Below are 22377 nucleotides of genomic sequence, written 5' to 3' on the forward strand. Positions count from 1 at the left end.
TCCCCTTCACTGACCACATCCATAAAGCTGTCTTGACCTGAAAGTACCCCTGTCTGACTGCACTCGCTCTGTGTGTGTGTGTGTGTGTGTGTGGAGAAAGAGAGAGAGAGAGAGAGACAGGTGTGGTGGGGGATGTCTATGTGTGTGTGTAGAGAGAGAAAGAGAGAGAGAGGTGGGTGGGGTGGGGGATGTCTGTGTGTGTGTGTGTAGTGAGAGAGAGAGAGAGAGAGAGAGAGAGAGATACAGACAGACAGAAAGAAAGATACTGAAATATCACCTCACTGAATCTGCGCTTTTAGATTTTCCATGTCATTATTCCCCTGAATATATTATTTCATTATTCCCCTAAATATATCCTTCCTGGGGGTCTTTCCAATAGAATTAGAGTAAGTGGGTTTTGGATCTTGATCTGTAACATAGAATAATGATATCAGGGGTCAATCTAAATAAAACTAAATGTTACAGATGAATCTAAACAAAAAAATATCCAAATCAAGAAATATTTCTCTTTGCAACTGCATCATTATGTCATATATTTCTAAAAGATAGTTATTATTATTTAACAGTTAAAGAATACCAAATACTATTTTCTCCAAGACTTCTGAATGAAGTAATAAAATCACAAACATCTGGTCAAGTGAGGACACAGCATACTAATAGCAATGATTATGTAAGGGATAATGTATAGAACGCCGGTCATTATTGGGAAAAAAAGTCCCGACTGGGCGAACCGGACCGCGACACACAGTGGAGGGGTCTTGTTCCGCCCTGAAGGGACTTATTTTCCCAATAATGACCGGCGTTCTATACATTATCCCGCTTATTACACGACTACTTGCCAAAACGAAATAATAAACCGTTCATCGTGGCACAGATGATCAACCGCCTGCTTTCACTTTTGAATGAAGTTCCAGTTCTTGCGTAGTGATATGAAATACCTGAAGTAGAAGCACAAACTCCGTTGCCATTGACAGCGGTAATTATATGTTTGCAGCGGTAATTACATGAAAATATTTTACCGTAGAACTTTGGGAAAGCCCATTCAAGTCAATGCAGGTTTCTACTTGCCTTGTGAAGAGCCGTGTAATAATGTGACATAGCATACTAATAGCAACCATTATTGTGACATAGCATACTAATAGCAACGATTATTGTGACATAGCATACTAATAGCAACAATTATTGTGACATAGCATACTAATAGCAACGATTATTTGACGATATGTTTATTTTTTTTGGCCCCCTTCATTGAGTATTGTAGTCACATATATTGTGTGCACAGTTCACATTTTATACAATCAATATGTGACTGATTATTAACCCACTTCATAGAAAGTCAACTGACTTAATACACAATCTGCAAATCGCATCTCAATATCTGTTGTGCTTTTCACTTTAGAATGTTCTTATACCAGAAACAATTAACACCAGACTCATATATATTAAACCCCTACATTCAGTTCATTAAGTAAGCAGTGACATCACACTTTCACCACATAGATTGCACTAAGGTTACAAGTGTTGGTAGATAGATTTCTACATAAATATTTTACATATTCAATATCAGATATATCTATAAGAGGACTTGCATTTGTACAATAATGTTCATAAATGTGTTGCGTTCACCTTCTTTGGTACACAAATGCACAGAATTGGCTCTAATAATGTAAACTATTCCAAAATGTCTTTCATGGTCATAGAGTCTTTGAAAATATAAACAAGGATGCTTTACAAATGGAGGAAAAATCTACATGGTCCCACACATATTTGATATCTTGATATAAATATTTGTCTTTTGAAATATTTGCAGTGTACTTATTGGTGTGTCTGTTTCAAGTTTTCTTGTTGGGAACAAATGTTGATCACAGAGGCCAGTATAACATTGTACAGCAATTTACACAAAATGTAGAATCTCTACAAACACAGCTGTCCCAGAACCCAGCCAGCACCGGGCCAGATCCAAAGTGAGTTCAAATCAGGCAAACAGAGGCGATAACGTTTTCTATTAACATTTACATTTGAACATTATTGTGTTCCAAATTCCAAAAAAACTACACTACCTCCTCAGACGATTTCTGTGCATTCATCGCAGTTCGCAATAACAACAATAACAACAACAAAACATTTTGCAAAACGTTGGCGAATGTTTGCCTTTTTGCGCAGTTTTGAATGCACATCTGGCTCTGACACGGGCCAGATCTGGCCCAGATACAGCCACAGTGCATTCTGGGATGGGACGAAGCCTACTTGTGACACTGACAGCAGACACAGTACAAACAGCACAACATTTCCCTCGTCATTACAGTGGAGGCTTGGAGGGGAAGGAGGAGGGGGGGGGGGGGGGGTCAACAGTTATACTGTGGTGCCTCTGGTTTCAGATTCCAGTAACAGACACATAGACAACACAAGAACACCAGTGTTGACATTACATATAATAATATTATAATAATATACTCCTACGTCTGATCCCATCCCCCATGTGATTGTATGTGTGTCATGTACAAAGTTTAGGGAACTTGTCCAGTACGTGGGACAACTCAGTTAAAGGAGAATTCCGGTGTGATATTGACCTAAAGTGTGTTGAAACATGATACCGAGTGTGAACGTATGTCTCATAGCCCATCTTGGCTTGTCCCCTGCACTCCAAAATCTGGCGCTAGTTCCGATGCTACCAACAGCTTTTTCAATAGTGGTGGTTCGGCATCGGGCTAGCCATGCAAATAAATCACTGTTTTACACCATTTACGAGGCTCAATGTATCTCCACACTTCATTGGTAGACTTCTGAGGGCCCTGACATTTAAAACGAGACATTGAGAACTTTAAAAAAGCACTGGTAGTTTACTTACAAGACGATTTATACAGACAGTATCTTCACGAAGTTTAGCGTTTGCAGCCATCTTGAATTTAGTCACGATAAGTCGAGCGACGAGTAAGAATGAACAGGTATGATAAGGGATCAGATTCCAAAAATAATTCCGTGGAAATGCATGGATTCCAGTTGCTGCTACTGGAAGAAACTGGAATCTATGCATTTCCACTGCCACAAGCCGAGATGGGCTATGAGACATACGTTCACACTCGGTATCATGTTTCAACACACTTTAGGTCAATATCACACCGGAATTCTCCTTTAAGGATTTAACAACTAAGAGGTATTACACTCAGTAGAAGGCAGTGGGAAAAAAGGCTTGATTAATATGTCGGTCCCATTTCTCTGATGGACTCTGCATCAAGGTTCTGCAGTTTCTACAGCTGAGGTTCTACAGAGTTAATGCTGTGGTGTTGTCATTGTCTTAACACCTCCAGAGTACGCAATGAGATGGATTAAAACAGTGATATTTGTGTAGTTAAACAAAGAACAGGTCTGACAAATTTTGAATAGACAGGAATTTGACATAAATGCACCATCTGTATTACTGATGACAATATTGCACTGAGCTTCTTTAAAATAACTGTGCCATTGTTTTGGCTAATTGGTCCTTTAGGCCTCACAAGTAGACAGGAGGAAAGACACGCACATCCTCAAACATATATTGGGTGCACAGTCAAAATAAAGATAAAACAGGTAGAAAAATAACTCACACACATTTTGAGCGTATTTTGAGCGTACTGCTCTTCTTGTGCACTTTTTGGTGTGTGAGTTAATACTACCTGTTGTATCTCACAAGTAGACTCCCAGAGTTCCTCTGGCTACATCCCATAATGCAAAGCTTTTTATGATATTTGCATAACAATATAACTTCATTTGGACTATGTGCTATACACTTCTGTGAAACTGTTGTGATCAATACATTCTCAACTTGAGTCACCCTCTCTGACTAAGGATAATGTCAGACACTTCAATAATAAATGAAAAGTTGAGTCACTTGAGTTGTAGTTGCGTTGCATGTGTGTGTTCTTCTCTATGAGAAAGTCGGAATCAGAGTAGGAATGCTGCAGTATGCTTACTCTAAGTTATTTCAGCAATGCTAAAACAAAAGGCAACCTCGCTAGGCTTTTATAAGTCGTGTCCCAGCCTCTCGATCTCATCGATGAGAAAGTCAATGTCGGAGTGCATGGCTGCCGGGTTGGATATCACCATGCGGAAGAAGTTGACCTTGTTGCCCTGCGGCTGGTATCCAACCATAGTGGTGCCCGACTCCATCATCATGGACTTGATCTTGGGCGCCACCTGCCACAAAGAAAGAGCAAGGAGACAGAATAAATTCACAAGGAGACATAATAAATTCACAAGGAGACAGAATAAATAAATAACCTAAATGTTGTTTATTTGATTATATTTCCCACTAAATGCATCTGATTAAAGTGTAAGTGTTATTGAATAGGAAGGAGTGGAAGGAGGAGTGAAGAAAGAGCTTTAGCTGCAGAGTACGTTTTTGTTTACATCACTGTATTTCCCTATATACTTTACATCATTGTATTCCCTTACATACTTTACATCATTGTATTCCCTTATATACTTTACATCATTGTATTCCCTTATATACTTTACATCATTGTATTCCCTTACATACTTTACATCATTGTATTCCCTTATATACTTTACATCATTGCCTACCCCTGGTCAGAGTGTTTATCATGTAGTAAGAAATCACTGTTATTTAATACACCACACAGGAAGGAGGAGGAAGAGAGTAGATAAAGGACAGATGAGCAACAGCCTGGACTGACCCACTCTCTTCACAATGCTCTAGTGGTGTTCTTTGATATAGTGAAGACCAGGCGAAAAGCAAGACTTTTGATTTACAATGGCCACTGTGTTGATAAGGTGATAAATGTTTGACACGTTCCTGACAGTATCATGTCACTCTTATGTAGATACTTTCAAGTAAAGTGTCACCGATTATCACTAAATTTGCGTAGACTGTGGCATGGATATGACACGTCCAAACTGCCCTTTTCTTCATGCCAAGCCAGGTCTATATACTTAACCATGAAACTTGAAACTTAATAAGAAATTCCATGGCAGTTGTACAATAACAACCCCAAATTTGTATCATCCATCACATGATGGATTTGGCCTTTGCGAGATTAGTTTAGTAAATGGGAAAACAGCAACCCCGTCAGGAGAGGAGCAGAGCGCCGTACCTTGTGCAGTCTCTGCCTGCGCTCGTCACCGTCTGGCAGCCCCCGCAGGCTCGGCGGAATGTACCAGAAACACACGTTGGTGTGTTGGGGCTGCGGAGACAGAACAAGGAGGCGAGAGAGAGGAAAGCCAGTCAGCCGGAAAGAACAGTGTTTTTTACTGGTGGTGTGTGTGTGTGTTGGTGTGTGTGTGTGAGAGAGCGAGAGAGAGAGACAGAGAGAGTTTTTATTGGTGTGTTTGTGTGTGTGTGTGTGTGCCTGCCTGCCAGCATGCATGCATGCGTGTGTATACACACACATGAGAGAGAAGGAGAGAAAAAGTGAGTGAGTGAGAGAATGAACAGATGATTGATGCCTGATATCGCACACACTACCCAATGACCCAAACTCATCAATCTGCATAAAAGTCAAGCCCACTCTTTTCTCCATTTCCTGCTCTGGACCTTGATAGTGTACTCGTCTGTGTTGAAAATCCCATTTTGCACTTCACTAGGCTTTCATGTTCATCAGATAGTCTACCTCCACTCTTTGTGCCGGTGTACTTCCCAAATGAACTTGCCTTAAAGGAGCTACGGTGGGATAACAGCAGGACAATGATGGCAAGAAAGTCACTATAATTGTCTTTAATAGCATAATAATACTTCCAAATATAAATCAAAGTGAATCTGTCTTCAAAGAAGCTATTAAAAGCCATAAGTACGGTTTGACTTTATTTGCCAAACTGTTTTTTTTCTTTCTTACTCATAAGTAATAGATTAAAACAATCTTGGTGAAAACGACATAACTTGCTACAAATGCGGTACTTTGATACTAGTTGCAGAGTATAGAAACAGTACAGAAAGTACTACATTCATAATGGGGGTGATCAGTCCTAAACATTGGGATAATAGATCACCCACATGTGTCAAGAGGAGACATTGTAAGAGTATGGTGCTTGCTTACAGCCTTGAACAATTAAATAACATCCATGAATCAAGCAATGCCTCACCTCTCCCTCGAAGACCATCTGGTAGCCCTCCCGGGTCCTGATCTTGTTGTACAGGTATTCGGACAGCTCCAGACATCGGTCTATGTGTCTCTCAAAGCCTTCTGTTCCCTGGGGGGAGGAAGAGAGGAACAGAGTGATAGGTTAGCATTGGGTTAGCGTTAGGTTAATGTTGGGTTTGCGTTAGGTTAGTGTTGGGTTAGTGTTGGGTTAGCGTTAACTTAATGTTGGGTTTGTACTGGAACAGGGGCAGAGTCCTGGATTCTAGTCAAATCTGCAGTCACACACACACACACACACACACACACAAACACATTCTCTCTCTCTCATACACACATATAGTACAGACCTTTGCCTTCCACATGAGCCAGAACTTGAAGATGTCCACGTGTCGACCACACTGAATGGCCTTGTCCCCCGTGTCGTAGGTGATGTCGTACTGTTTGTCTGGCTGGAACAGGTAGCCGGCACACATGGAGTTGCAGCCCTGCAGCAGACCCTGAAACCAACATACAGTAAACAGTATCACATCACATCACCAAACAACATCACATTATCAAACAACATAACATTACCAAACAACATAAATTACCAAACAACACATTACCAAACAACACATCACCAAACAACATCACATTTTCAAACAAAATTGCATTACCAAACAACATCACATTACCAAACATCACATGACCAAACAACATCAAATGACCAAGCAACAGCACATGTTCTCTCACCCTCTCCCTGACCAGTATGGCAGAACACTGCAGCGGAACTCCCATCATCTTATGAGGGTTCCATGTCACCGAGTTGGCCCTGCAGAAAAAGAGGGGACAGGACAGGACATATTTAATTACAGTACAGTGTGTGTGTATATATGTGTGTGTATGTGTGTGGTTTACCTCTCAATGCCATTCAGCTTGTGTCTGTGCTTTTTGGACATGAGTAAGCCTCCTCCCCAGGCTCCCTACACATCAACAACAACAACAACAAAACAACATCAACGAAAAAAACAACACACATAATAAAATAAAACAAATATAAACACAGTATAATTTAAAGAAACAGCTCAACAGTAGTATACAGTAACGTGCTGTCAATAAACTCTTATAAAGTGGGGTAAAATTGAAGTCAGGACTCAGCAAAGTATCAGGAATTGAAATGTGTAGTGCTATTACACTCATTCTCAGAACATGTATGATATATTGTATATATTATAATATATACATTATGATTTATAATGTTAAATCCATAAAAAGTTTCATAACAGAAGACATGTAATGATATGGAATCCAGAAGAGGTACACAGATATAGAAATATAGAGAGTAGAGTAGTGTAGATATGTAGCACTATAGAGATTAGGGATACATAGCAATATAGAGATGTAGAACTATAATGTTACGAGATATAGGCCCTTTTTTCAACATTATATAGAGATGTAGAACTATAATGTTTAGAGATATATGCCCTTTTTTCAACATTATATAGAGATGTAGAACTATAATGTTTAGAGATATAGGCCCTTATTTCAACATAATATAGAGATGTAGAACTATAATGTTTAGAGATATAGGCCCTTATTTCAACATTACAGTATATAGAGATGTAGAACACTAACGTTTAGAGATATAGGCCCTTATTTCAACATTATATAGAGATGTGAACTATAACGTTTAGAGATATAGGGCCCTTATCAATAGCAAGCTAAGTGCAGTCTGTGACATCACTTAGGAATCCTCAATAGCTATTTTGTGGCGTGTGGGAGTATTGAGCAGAATCATCCATTAAATTGGCAATTGCCTCGTTATTTAACCATTTTTAGTTAGACATTCATTCAAATTAAGCCCATAAAGATCTAGCAATGTAGATTAGATATATAGACATTAAGAACTATAGATATAGAGATGCTTCCACTCTTCTGCCTTACGTCCACATGGAGCCACATGTCGTACTTCTCACAGATGTCGGCGATCTCATTGATGGGGTCAAAAGCGCCGTACACCGTGGAGCCCGCAGTGGCGTTGACAAACATAGGAACATATCCCTGCAGAATGAATGTGACAGACACTTCAGACAGATGCTAGAGTTTCTAAGCCAATATGGATATACAGCCATGATCAATATCAAATATATTTTTGAACAGATTTTATATAGCTATGGCAAGTTGTTAAACTTTAATCGGTAACACTTTACTTGACAGTATTGAGAGTATTGACAGTATTGACACTGTCATGACACATGAACCCTAACCCAACCCTAACCCTAATTCTAACTGTAACCCTAACCCAAACCCTAAGCCTAATCCTAATATAACCTTTATGTCATTAATGTGTATGACTTGTGTCATGTCACTCTTATGTTGATACTGTCAAGTAAAGTGTAACCCTTTAATCATCAGTATACAATACAGTATATTATTGCATTATGCCAAAGTGGCATTTTATTTACAGTGTATTTCCAGTACAGTCTGAGTAATTGGGTGATTCTGTGACCTTTTGCTTTACAGCGATGACCTTTGCCTCCAGATCAGCTGGAATTACTCTTCCCCTGAGAGACAGAAAAAGGGTGTTTTTCTGAGCTCTTACACACAATCACGCACACACACACACACACACACGCACACACACGCACACTCTCTCATGCTCTCACAACCCCTCACATACACATTCACTCACACTCTCTCTCTCTCTCACACTCTCACTCTATCTCTCTCTCTCACCTCTCATCTGTGCTGAGAAGAATGAGGTTTTCTGTCCCAAACCCTAGAGCAGCGCTGGCTTTCTTTATGGAGTAGTGACTCTACAAAAACAACGAGAGATCAATTTTCATTATGGAGAAGTTATCTCTGCACCACTGCAGCTAATGAGATCAGATCAGACCGCGCAGGGCTTTATAGATCCTCACTAAGTCATGCAGAAATATGGCTAATCAGTTATTGTGATTACATGTACTCCTCTTAGAGGTTGTGGATGTGTAACCTGCGTTGTGTTGAACCTGCGCGATTCAGCCCTGCACACGCCCAGACTCGAACCCGCGAACAGCAGCACCTCGGATCAGGAGGCGAGGGCGCTAACAATTGAGCCAATAGCCCAGGCTACTGGCTCGCATGCCAGCAGCACTCTTGATATTAAGTATAAGTATATATACTTTTTGATCCCGTGAGGGAAATTTGGTCTCTGCATTTAACCCAATCGGTGAATTAGTGAAACACAAACAGGACACAGTGAACACAGTGAGGTGAAGCACACACTAATCCCGGCGCAGTGAGCTGCCTGCTTCAACGGCGGCGCTCGGGGAGCAGCGAGGGGTTAGGTGCCTTGCTCAAGGGCACTTCAGTCGCGGCCCACTGGTCGGGGCTCGAACCGGCAACCCTCCGGTTACAAGTCCAGAGTGCTAGCCAGTGGGCCACAGCTGCCCCCAACAAATCTATATCTATATCTAAAATATATCTATATCTAATTTAATTGTTGTTATGAACTGGATATGTGATGATTGTGATGATGGATATGGGGCCCCCGTTGTACAATGCCTGCATACCACAAATAGTGCAATCATACAATCAATGAGAGCATGTGGTTATAAATTCTTTGATGCAACAGCTGCTTTTCTGGACCAGTGAGTGACATTTGGGTAATTTTCTGCGGCACACCTGATGATCTCTCACGGCACACTAGTGTGCCCCGGCACAGTGGTTGAAAAACACTGGTCTAAGGCAATAGTTTTCAGTGAACAAACATGGACGCTGGAATAAGGGTTATTCTTTAAACAAATAAATAAATATATGTTGACACAAAAACATTAACATATTCAAAAATTAAAATAAAATACATACACCCTGAATGCTCTTTATCATGTCTGCAGTTAATATAAAATTCTCTCACATTCCTGTCTGGCTTTTCTCAGGATCTGAGAATGAAGTATTGAGAAAGTCCTCGTAGCTTGTTTGAATCAGGCCTTACAGTGTACCTGCTGGACAGGAACAGGACAGAGTTGATTTCCCCAAACATATTATTTCTTTCATTGATTTGGGGGTGTGTCTGAACATTCCTTCTGGGAGTGCAGCGTTCAGGTGCCACATTTCACGGTCAACATCGGCCTCCCTCCTGTGATTATAGAAGTATTTAACGCTTGAAAATATGTCCTCCCCATGAGATCAATACGTCCCCCAGTCCCTGGAGAACGCGCAATGAGCTGCATAAATTTCATGACAGTCCTCCACGATCACACCCTTCTATTTATTATATTATAAAAGCAGCAAGCAGTATTTTTTAGACCCCCATCCTTGAACATTTGAATCAGGCAGTAGACAGTACTCACATGCTCTGAAGTGAAGAGGACCAGTCTGGGTGCCGCAGCCATGCCTTTGGTCTTGATCTCGGGGTAGTGCTTGTACCGGGCCACCATCACACTGTACATGTTGGAGATGGCGCCCCCTGCAGGCAGGAAAGAACACAACAGACACACACGCACACACACACACACACACACACACACACAAACACACACATAGCCATTAGGTGTATCTCCAACAAACCATCAGACTTTATCCTGCTTCTGACTTCAGAACCTCCAAAAGGATGATTTTGTTTTATGTATTAATTGATAAATTGTGTTGTGCATTGAGCAAACATGGCTCTGGACCTGAAGATCATCCAATTCAAATGGAAAACGTTCTTTCTGATTACAATAAAAAACTGATTCTAAGAGCGTTTGGGTGCAGCAGTAGAGTTGTAGCAGTAGGGTGCAGCAGTAGGGTTGCTGCTACATGTACCAGAGATATCACAGCAATTCAACACTTTGATGTGCATGATAATAACCAAATGTTCCAAAAAGCTACATGCTAACCCAGTGGGAAAAGTACCACAACTAGCGAGGAAAGGACTACACCAGGGGTCTCCAACAGATTGTTCAAAATGTATATCATAAATAACAGTCACTTGTTCGTTCACAAGTCCGATTCCCTAAGCAGTAGGCCACCGATGCCTGTTGATTTGGTCAAAGTAGCTCTCGCAGGACAAAGGGCAGGGACCCCTGGCCTACACTGACCTGGTGAGAAGATGCCGTCTCCCTCTCCAACGGGCCAGCCAACCAGCTCCCTCATCTTCCGCAGCGTGATCTGCTCCATCAGCACGAACACAGGGGCTATTTCATATGTGAACCTGCAACAGGACGCCAGAAAGACTAGTCAGCAAGGGGTGTGTGTGTGTGTGTGTGAGAGAGAGAGAGAGCAAGTGATATAGAGAGACAGAGAGATAGAAAAAGAGAGAGAGAGAAACAGAATGGGGCTATTTCATATGTGAATCTACAGTATCTGAACTCATATACACGTGATCTCAGACATGGGGTTGCAGCAGAGCGGAACTCATAGATAACAATAAGGATGACAACAATGATGTGTGTGTGCAGGGAATTGTGTGTATGTGTGTGTGTGTGCGTGTGTGTGTGTGAGAGAGAGAGAGAGAACAAATTTGTGAGAATTACTTTTGTTCCAAAAATGTCCAAAATGTAGCCGTGACAATGCCCCCAAATAAGCTCAGAAAAAATACTTGATTTCCATATATATGACTTAATCTTAGTTGTTGGCAGCCCTCAACAAGATACTCAAATGAATGTCTCAGCTCCAACCGTGTCTCAGACTTCTTCAGACATTTTCATAATCAACTTCTTCATCACAAGGATGTAATAAAATAACCCCATACTCTCCTTTTAAAGAACCCTGTACTCTCATTTTAAAGAACCCTGCTCTCTCCTTTTAAAGAACCCTACTCTCTCCTTTTAAAGAACTATACTCTCCTTATAAAGAACCCTGCTCTCTCATTCTAAAGAACCCTGCTCTCTCCTTTTAAAGAACCCTGCTCTCTCCTTTTAAAGAACCCTGCTCTCTCCTTTTAAAGAACTATACTCTCATTCTAAAGAACCCTGCTCTCTCCTTTTAGAGAACCCTGCTCTCTCCTTTTAGAGAACCCTCGCTCCTTTTAAAGGATCCTGTGCTCCACTCCTAATAGAGTGCAGTGGAAGTGCAGTAGATGCTCCTGACTCTATGTGCACTGATGGACAAATGGTTTGAGGCCCTGTCAAAAAGCTCTCAACTCAATCAAGCCATCTTATGACAGCACTCAGGGAGTCTACAGTCTTCATTAAGGACAGCACATCATTGTCAGGCATAATTAAGGCTGAGTAGCTATCCATTAGTGAGAGCAAACCTCCTCACTCAGACAGCTAGAACAGTCCATGCAACATATAGCACGCTTCTCTAATTAGTAACAATATGATGAACTGCTAGATTGGGAGTTAGACTGTGAGCTGAACGCACTGAGCTCAACTAAAATGAACCAATCATTGTAGTTTACATTTACATTCCCCAAAGGACTGGAGGGGGCAGGGCTTGTGGAGTTCAGAACATGGCATTGTAATACTTTTCTTAACATTGTAAATTAAGTGATAAAATCACCATAATGTCAAGTGGGATTGAAGTTGTCTTGGAGCAACAGCAAGCAAGCAATGTATTTGCTGAACCTGAAACTATTTTCATTTGAAAAAAAAAACAAAAAAAACACTCTTGTGTTGCTCTGTGTGGCAGAAGAGATTCTCTAAAGTCTACCAGTGTAACAAATACCAAACACCACTAGTATAAAAACCCTTCAGGCAGAAAACAGTCCAGCAAACAGCAAAAGCTGGGGAAAAATTATTAGAAAAAGACAATAAAAACGGACACTAAATCCAACTCCTGGCTCTAGCTTTATCGACCATTTACGAATTCAACAGCTCATCGTAAGGGGGAAAAATGAGCATGAAATAATAGAATCAGTGACCCATAGAGGTCAATTCTCAGTCTCGTCTTCATAACTCAGTGTTTAATACCCCGAGAAGGCTGGTGAAATCCTTGATAGTCCGACGGTCCATAAATACAGATCTTACAGCCCCTCAGTCAGTTACGGCCCACATTTAAGGGATGATATTTCTGCGCACTGCTTTGCACTTGAAGAACTCTATGCAGCCACAATTCATTTTCAGCTAAACTTACATACTCCTGTATCACATCATACCTGCTAAAATAGACACACACAAACACACACACACACACACACACACACACACACACACACACACACACACACACACACACACACACATCACAAGCACACACACACACACACACACACACACATACATACACATAAACACAAACACACACACACAGATGAATGCACGTCACAAGCACACACACATGAACGCACGTCACAAACACACACACACATAGACACCTAGTGTCCCTGTGTGTCCCCCTTTACTATTAGTAATGATAGCCATTATGTGAGCTTAGCTAGCCATTATATTGATCCTGTGCTCCATTACTTCTTAACACCTCATGATAGGACGGCTGTGAGTGAGAGATTGGGTCATGATGAGGAGTGTCCACCCCCAACAGACACACACACACACACACCTACACACACTTAGACACACACACACACACACACACACACACACACACACACACACACACACACACAGCGGTATCATCTGGGCCGTTCATTGTTGTAGGGCACCCAGCATGTCCGGTACATCTGGACTCCCAATGAGCTGCGGTCAGTCAAGTGTATGCTTGCGTGAATGTATGTGTGTGTGTGTGTGTGTGTGTTTATGTGCATGTGTGTGTGTGTGTGTGTGTGTGTGTGTGTGTGTGTGTGTGTGTGTGTGTCTTTATGTGTGTGTGTGTGTGTGTGTGTGTGTGTGTGTGTGTCTGTCTAGGAGAGTGTCCGTGTTTGTGAGCATCCATATGAATGAATGTTTGTGAATTGGTGTGTGCGTGTGTATGGATTTCTGTATGAATGCATATCTCTGTGTGTCAGTGCTTACCGTATATACATCCATGTTAATGCATGTACATGAGCCTATAAGTCTATACGTAAGTAATGAACCATAGGATTCCAAAAAGATGAATGACATGCCATATAAACTAAAGATCCCCACTTAATGCCGATCAATAAGCCACAATATGAAATTATGCCTGATCATTATCACAAATGCTGATCAATGCCATATTGATTTTGCATGAAGAAAAACCGCAAGCCTCACATTTTTCAACAGAGAGCTAATCTAAAGAGTGCAAAGATGCAGTTTCTTACATCACTTGCACAGCTACACTAAAACATCTACAGCGCCACCTGTGGGTAACATGCCAAATGACAATCATTTTGTGAAATTGTGCGAGTTTAGGCATTTAGTTTGAGTTTAGGCATAAATTAGTCAATGATTGTAAATGTGTGTTTCAGATGTAATAATCAATCACAATACTAAAGTTAAATATACAATAAGCTATGTTCACATATGTGCAAACACACACATGAACACTAATATTTACTTTACATGCACATAGGGGAGAACGGGGTAAATTGAGCATAAGGATAAGATGAGCCACCTCTTTTTTCTAGGAAACCGTAAACACTTTTTATCATGTGACAGCATTTTAAGAAAGAGGGAATCATTCCTTACAACCGGTGGAAAGGTACAGCAAACATGGTAAAAATATGTGTGTAAAAATATGACATTTTGCTCTCCAAGTGGATTCCATTCTTGTCCAGAGTTGCTTTACACCTCAGTCGGTACACTTTTAAGCTATGATGTGAGGGCTAAACAAAATCATGAAAGTTACATTAGCTTGTTGTGAGAAGCATTTTCTTTCAAAATGGTGGTTGTGGGGTAAGATGAGCCACCAGGGGTTAGGTAACTTGAGCCAGCTAACTAGTACTTGTATTCCATCTGTAAGATTTTTAAATGTGTTTAAAATTTAAATTTGTTTTACATTTTTTAGATTTTGTGACCTCATTCTATATGGTTCCTTAGTATTAAGTATACACTTGTATAGGCCTAATAATGTCATAGCTCATTAGCATAAAGTTGACCAAATTTCAACTTTCTGCTTGACGCTCAAGTCGCTCAAGACGGCCAAAATGCGACGCCGACGGATTTACCGCTTCTTGCAGCTGAGAGAAACCGGCTTCCATTGAAAATGAATGACTTCCTGTATCTTTTGCAGCTCAAGACGGTGGCGGTGTGTACGTACATACATACATGCAATGCATACATACATAAATACATACATACATAAATACATACATACATACATACATACATACATACATACATACATACATACATACATACATAAAGGCTAATGTTTCCACTCACATGTTGGTGTTTGCAGTGGACGTGAGCCATTCTCCAGCCAGCCCTATGATGTCCAGACCAGTCGAGAGCTGATTGAAGAACCTGGGATGGCCTGGGAGCAGAGAGCATGACCTCAATCAGTGTACTGACACTGTAACACACACACACACACACACACACACACACACACACACACACACACACACACATGCACCTCGTCCTCGTTTATGCACACATCCAAACATCATGTTTAGGCTTTAGGCTTTGACATGCTCCTTGAAACAGCTTCCAATATATATATATATATATATATATATATATATATATATATATATATATATATATATATATATATATATATATATATATATATAACAACTATATATATAGACCCTTTCAACAATAAAAACAAAAACAATGCTTGAACGTTCTATTTGGTTCCCAATCTACTTCCTCTGCATTAAGATAACATATGGAATGTTAAAACGGAAGCCTTGTGGGGCCAACTATGATGCTGATAATGGAACTCTCTTGAAAGGGTCTATATATGAAGAGTTCAGATGCAAATCCGGATCTAAATCCGTCTGACCACTTTTCTTTTAAATGAGCATTTAAATTCAGGCTCCTATAGGTTTTTGCCTATAAATCGATATTTCAGACCAGGAAGAGAGTGGTATTTAGTGGGTTTAGAAGTTAAATTATTTGATTAGCGTATACTATGTGTGGAGAGCATCCCCTCACCATCTTTATCTCATTTTTGACATAGGTGGCATTTAGAGGCTTTTGCATCTGAACCCTTCATATATAGTGTGCATGTGACTCTGCACTTTTATTTCCGTTGTGTGTGTGTGTGTGTGTCTGTGTATTATTGGCTAATGAGCCTTACTGTTTCAAGTGAAGATCAATGACGGGCAGCATTAACCAGTCAACTGCGTCTACCAATACTGTATGTGACCAACACCACGGCCCCCACCAACACCCAACCCCCTTCATGATGAGAAATACCCACATTATCTATAAGCATTACCATACATCTCTTTGGATAATAGCCACATTATCTATAAGCAATACGGATATTGTCCAATATATGTCCAATAAATGTATAGCTGCTATAAGCATTACCATACATCTCTTTGGATAAAAGCATCCATCTGCTGAGTGAGTGCATGTGACATGAGAAGCGTGCCTCACCTGTCCGCACACCGTACTTGAGGGTGTCCCTGCAGTCCACCAGGATCTGCTCCAGGGACTCGGGCTGGTCGGACAGCTCCAGGTTGAAGCCCTCCATGCCCTCCAGGAGCTGGTGGGGGTGGTGGAAGTCCAGCACCTTGGTCGTCCTGTCGAACGTCTTACGCACGTAGTTGGTGAGGATGTCCACCACCTCCAGCAGGAACTGCATGGTGGGTTCCTCTCCATTTTTGGCCGGAAGTAAATCTGTGATGGTGTGTGGGTAATGTAGTTTGAATGACTATGTTTGGAAGTGAGGTATCAGCTGCTGGTCATCACTGATGTGGATTCAGTGTCAAGTATTTTAGTTTAGTATTTAGGCTTATGCAAGACTTATAAATTGTAGCTATAGCCATTTGCTTAACCTTTCTAAGGTAGGCTAATTCAAGACAACATTCAGTAACCAATAAACATATTTGATGCATGCTGATGACATGACAATAGGTTTATTCATATGTGTTTTTTATAATGCAATGGAAACACAGTTTTGCATTACATATAATTATCATATCTGTGAGCCAATAATGTAAAAAGGTAAAAAAATAATTAAAGCAAAATAAAAATATATACATTTATTTTTCACAGATTTAAGATTTGTTTCAAATATTTCATTGCAGTATACTTGAAACTAATAAATTATCTATCTTTGTGTTGTTTTGTTACTTGTTGCTATATTACGCATTTTAAACTATTCCATATCTAACCTTTTTGTTCAAAAATGTCGTTCTCTGTAATATATAACTGACTCACCTCTGGCGAATAGGTTGGAGAAGTCCGTCTCGGTGCGTCTGAACTGCGGGTCTCGCTCATTGGAAGTGGGCTGCTCATTCGTGACTATTCTGCTCTTCTCATCCAGGTTATTGTTCTTCTGCAAAAACCCTAAGTGATTACACGGGGCAGAGGATTGAAACGGGCTCCCATTCTTGAGCATTGCAATTGTTGGTGTTGAAGTCAATGAAACGGCTCACTTGATACCAGGAACCCCCCAGCCAACCCTTTTAACTGGCTGTATTAGCTCGCGGTCTTAAGGGAGTTCCCATGACGTCCCGTGGGTCGCCTATTTAAGAGGCCAGTGATCGGGGGGAAGGCCGAGTCGTGATGACATCGCGAAAATAAATAAATAGCCGACATGGATTATTATTAAACTAGTCGGATTGATTCTCCCTGACCGGACGAGGGACCGTCCAACAAAGAACCGACACTGTCATAACCTAGAGGCACACTTAATGCGCTGGGGGAGAGAGATATTGCGGGTCTGTATCATAACGTTTCTGTACTATGCTGTAGTACATTTTAGATGTAATTTCTGCTTGATGCAAAATGGAATGTGACGGACTATCGTGGATATAAGCGATTGATTTAATGGGTTAAATTATATTTGTGTTAACCTATAACATAGGGTATTAGTTTATCGAAATAAGCATTCGTTTCGATTAGCTATGACCAACATTATAACGCTTGTATGAGAAAAGCCATAGCAAGCCTTTTCGTAAGATTTGACATACCTTGACAGCACTTTGTTTTTCATACTGTATTTTTTCTCTATACCTGTAATGGGGCAAGAATTCACGCTGCAGGAAAAGAGGCGGTATACTAGCGCAGTTCGTTACAGTGGATAGAGCTTTTGGTCGCGTGGCATATCCCTCTCATCGAAGTGGAACCATCTCCAAAGGGACCTTAAAACAGTCAGGGTATAGCCTACGATTTAATCTAAACTATGTGCAGGTGCACATCTTCAGTTCCTAACCTTAAAGTAATTATTATACTTTATTGTGATGACCTTTGACAAAGTAAATAACACAAGATAACATGTTTTATCCTGTATTATTATTATTATTATTATTATTATTATTATTATTATTATTATTATATTTCCGCACCATGTGTCTTTTCTTTTATCTTACTTTTTATTTCTCAAAAAACAGTGTTTTGTTGTGGTTCTGGCATTTGAGTATTAGCGAGGTTTAGCAACTGAAATTCATTCATGTTGCCTTAACTCCATAAATGTGTGAATCAACCATAGGGTGTAATGATCAATAAATGCCTACAGCTCTTGCAAAAGTGGGCGATGGATGGTAAACAATCCTTCGTTTCGCCAAGATGGGATATGTGAAATCTGCCCGTGGCTTCATGCCTTCTCTTATCAGATAATGGTCTGCATAAGAGCCACCATCCAACATCAGTAGGCTACAGCCGGTCTATCCATTACTGCTTGGCTTCTCCGTGCTATCTCTTTGAAACAGAGCCTTGGCGAATTACAATTTAACAGTTTCCCATTTTAATCTGTTACCCTCGAGGGATCGAGTTCCTGCATGATAAAATGTCAAAGACCATATCATTGCTAATAAGGGCCCTATACTCTAGGCCTACTTCTCGTTAGGGTACTGTCTTTTCTCATGCGATTCCTCTGAATTTAACTACCGGAGTGCGTGCATACAGTACACCAAAACATAACATCTCGGTGTCATCTGAATGAGGATCGTGGTCGATTAGGAAAAAATCTACAGCATTTAGACCCCCCCCCCTCCCCCGTTTGAGATAGACAGTCCCTCACTGCCCTCCTTGCCAGACAGAAAGTGCTCTAGGGGGATGTGAATAGACTTAATTTGCCTGTCTAGTGCACCTGCCAGTTTCAGCGCCATTCAGTTAAAAAAGATGAAGCCATGTCTCACAATTCAACGAGCCTGAAATTGTTCAATATCTGCCAGATATTCGGACCCCGCAACCATAGTCTATACTAAACGTTGGAACATAGGTCATCATTATTCGTTAGAACCCAGATAAGACTGTCAGTATTGCAACTTACCGCATATTTTCATGCCCAGTTTCCTCGTACATCCATGAGCAACCCCACTCCAGTCATAACCTGGGCAGAATATGTGAAAAAGTCATGGTGAATTGTGACTTTAAATCAACATAATATAACCAGAAACAGACTACACCCACAGGCCTGCTAGTTATTTTTCCAATGGCAACAATGTTGGCCTAAATGTAAATGTCTTATTTCATTTCATTTAAAGTTTCACTTAAATGAAACTGATGAGTTAGTCATCAAACCTTCCGAATAAAAGCAGTTAGAATACATCATGCGTTTTTATTTTCTTATTTTTTTTCTTGTCTCTTTCAAATGTAGGTCTAATGGAATAGGTCAGATTCTGATTATTTCAGCAGGCTATTTTCGAATAGAGCTGAGGGACCGTCCAGTCACGAATGCGCTCCACTCCCTGCAGCTCTCGGGGGGGCAGTCAAGTGGGAAATAACGTTTAGCTGACATGGTTGGAAGCCCAAATAGTCCATTGCCTCCTAAAGATAGCCGTAATCTGAAAACGCCACACGGTCCCAACCATTATGCTGCTAATAGCCCATTCATTATCGCCCACAATACAGAGCACTCACAGTCTAGCACACGCAGGTGCACAATGCCTATATCTCTGTTTCAGGCAAGCTTCCAAAAGCGTTCAGAGAGGATCAGGAGGAAAGTGACATTTTAAGAAATTCGGATGCAAGAAGAGACTCATTCTCTCCTCTTTTGGAGAAAGTTATTTAGGGCAACATGTGCTGATGTACAGGTAAAATTGTAGACCTGTCTTTTAAAGCCAAACCCCTCATGCACACACCATGCACCTATCGCCTCCGTACTATCCCATAGATCCCATAGAGGGTACTATCCCATAGAGGGATCAAGAGAGAAAAACAATAAATGGAGAAATTAGACAATATTTAGATAGACTGCGTTATTTGTGTGTAGTGTAACTACTATTTGGGTAACAACAAACATGTGTATAATAATGATATAATAATAATAATAATAATAATAATAATAATAATAATAATAATGATGATGATAATAGATTAATGATTTATTTTATTTATGCTTTCATTACGCCTGTCATCATTGTTGTTATTTCTATGCTTTTAATTGTCCAACAATCTGAACTGATTTAAGAGGGAATTAAACACATGACAAAAGGCTACTGTGTGTTTTCTTAACTGCTATTGACAGCTCCCTGGCCGTGCCACCCATTCTTCTCTTCTAATTGCTTGCCGTTCGTGGTTTTAAAGGAGACCATGGCTTTTGACAGCCCGATCAGTCTCGCTTGCTGGTGCGGCGGTCTGACTGACCAGGTTACGCTGCGGTGGTTCGTCGAACCGGAGGCTTTTCACCGGCGACAGGACCTTTTTTCCCTTCCTCCTCTGTGGAAATGATTAATGTCGGCGCCGACAAAGCAAATAGCCCAAGTGAAATAGCGTTTTATCTGTGATGGACCTACTTGAGGATGGTGGTCGTAAATTTGTCGAGTTGGGATCCGGACCGCCGCCAGAGGAGGAAGGTGCCGACGTCGCCATTACTCTTACGGTAGTGTGGGGAAAGTCTTTAGCCCAAAGAGCGCTGTCACTTTGTCCCAAACCTCTCTTATTTCACCGTGGGATGAAAAGTCACATTCACTGGAAAGATAGATAGGGAGACAAGTGTTAAAAAGCATCAGGCTTCGGTAATTAATAAAGTTGATATCGTGTCCTTGCCAGCTATCTAGGCTACTACTCTTCTGCTTTTTGCCAGAATGGCACTGACAATTCCAACTGAAAGATTTGATTGGCATCACACTTCCCCATTAATTGACTTGACATATCAGACAAATGTGGCAAGCAGGTGTGCCGTTGGGTTACAGCCAAAAAAAAGAGAAAATGTCGGTTCAACCACGTCAGATTCAATTAACTGGAATCAAAACAAACACTGTAATCCGATGACCTATACACCAGTGAAGTAAAACAAACAGTAGCCTAAATCACGTCTGTCAGGTGACAGGCAAACAGACCTTAATCCAGACAATTGCTACCGTCCATCCCTCAATTCAGAAGTGTGTCGCTGCTGACACTTGTAGGGATGTCTAATTCAACTCATCCAAGAGACATAAACTAAATTCACTGCCAATTGGCTTACTGTTCTACTCAGTGAAAAAAATATTTATAATCGGAATCATCACAAATTACAGCCAATGCACAGAAAGCTGAAAACAGGCTAAACATAATCAGAACATCAATACAGTTACCTTTTTTAAATATATAGCCTATTATTTAGGAAATTGTCACACGATATGCATATCTAGCCGACATTATTTACATGTCAGAAAGTGTCCATTATAATTCCATTTGTCATCCGTATCTGCTTCAAACACCTGTTTGAGCATACATTTCGATCTTCCAGTTTAATAAATGGTGCACGCGTAATTAGACTATACAGGAATATTGCCCAAAACGATACATACCTTGCTCTCGAGATACATGGGTACTATGATAACCTAAATATTATCCAAAATTTAAAGCGAGCGCAAACTGTGTGAAAGTCGAGTGCGCACACAACGCCCCAAAAACCCAGACGTGTTGGCCGTCAGATTACAGAAAAATCCATCCGTCTTTGACTATTGCTGGGTCAGCTTTGCGTTTGAGACGCTGATATTAAAATACCAATCGCCTGTTTATTTGTTGCTGCGCACGCATGTGTCACCACGGCACCTCTTCTTGTGTTGCATCTTTCTCTTCACAAAACAGCTGCCTTGTTCGCCAAATCACCGAGACCAGCGTCGCCCCTGGCTCTTACGTGACTTTTTGGGGGGTGGCGGGGTGGAGGGGAGAGTGGGCGTCTGCCTACAACACTTCAAATCCCGAGTTAGAACCGGTCATAAAACAAGGACTTGTGGTGTGAAACCCCCGCATTAGCAACATATCACGAGTGGGTGGTCTGCGCTGAGATAGAGAGGAGGGTCAACAAGTAGGCAGCCTGGTCATCAGGATAAAGTCACCAATAAATTCACATCTGCCTCTGGCTTATCCGCTGTTGTTCCTGCTCTGGAAGTGCACTGCAGTGGGCGTTCACTTTATCCAACTATGAATTACACCACCACCCGACA

General features: G+C 40.9%; 1 protein-coding gene across 2 annotated transcripts; it reads right to left on the bottom strand.

Annotated features, from left to right (window-relative positions):
* Window positions 1–3603: 3603 nt before the first annotated feature.
* gad1a (glutamate decarboxylase 1a) lies at window positions 3604–22156 on the bottom strand. 2 transcript variants are annotated; one of them, XM_042084537.1, is made up of 17 exons: window positions 21736–22156; window positions 20740–20914; window positions 19275–19334; window positions 17219–17347; window positions 16433–16675; window positions 15263–15353; window positions 11117–11229; window positions 10388–10503; window positions 8790–8869; window positions 8563–8617; window positions 7998–8114; window positions 6972–7036; window positions 6807–6885; window positions 6422–6571; window positions 6076–6183; window positions 5091–5180; window positions 3604–4173 (listed from the first exon to the last, which is right to left on the bottom strand). In XM_042084537.1, the coding sequence occupies exons 2-17, from the start codon at window positions 20813–20815 to the stop codon at window positions 4000–4002; spliced, it is 1746 nt and encodes a 581-aa protein (XP_041940471.1). In that variant the 5' UTR covers window positions 20816–20914; window positions 21736–22156; the 3' UTR covers window positions 3604–3999. The 2 variants fall into 2 exon arrangements, with proteins under 2 accessions (XP_041940471.1, XP_041940472.1); XM_042084538.1 differs by lacking the exon at window positions 20740–20914.
* Window positions 22157–22377: the final 221 nt, after the last annotated feature.

This window comes from Alosa sapidissima, chromosome 2, assembly GCF_018492685.1.
Source record: "Alosa sapidissima isolate fAloSap1 chromosome 2, fAloSap1.pri, whole genome shotgun sequence".
In the NCBI taxonomy this organism is placed as follows: Eukaryota; Metazoa; Chordata; class Actinopteri; order Clupeiformes; family Clupeidae; genus Alosa; species Alosa sapidissima.

What these genes read in the sequence shown, in the direction of transcription:
- gad1a (XM_042084537.1), bottom strand. Translation starts at nt 20,815, where the DNA reads ATGGCGACGTCGGCACCTTCCTCCTCTGGCGGCGGTCCGGATCCCAAC. An exon ending in AGACGGCATCTTCTCACCAG is followed by an intron (nt 10,504 to 11,116) that starts GTCAGTGTAGGC and finishes TCCTGCCTGCAG; the next exon opens with GGGGCGCCATCTCCAACATG. An exon ending in TCCTCTTCACTTCAGAGCAT is followed by an intron (nt 8,870 to 10,387) that starts GTGAGTACTGTC and finishes TTGTTTTTGTAG; the next exon opens with AGTCACTACTCCATAAAGAA.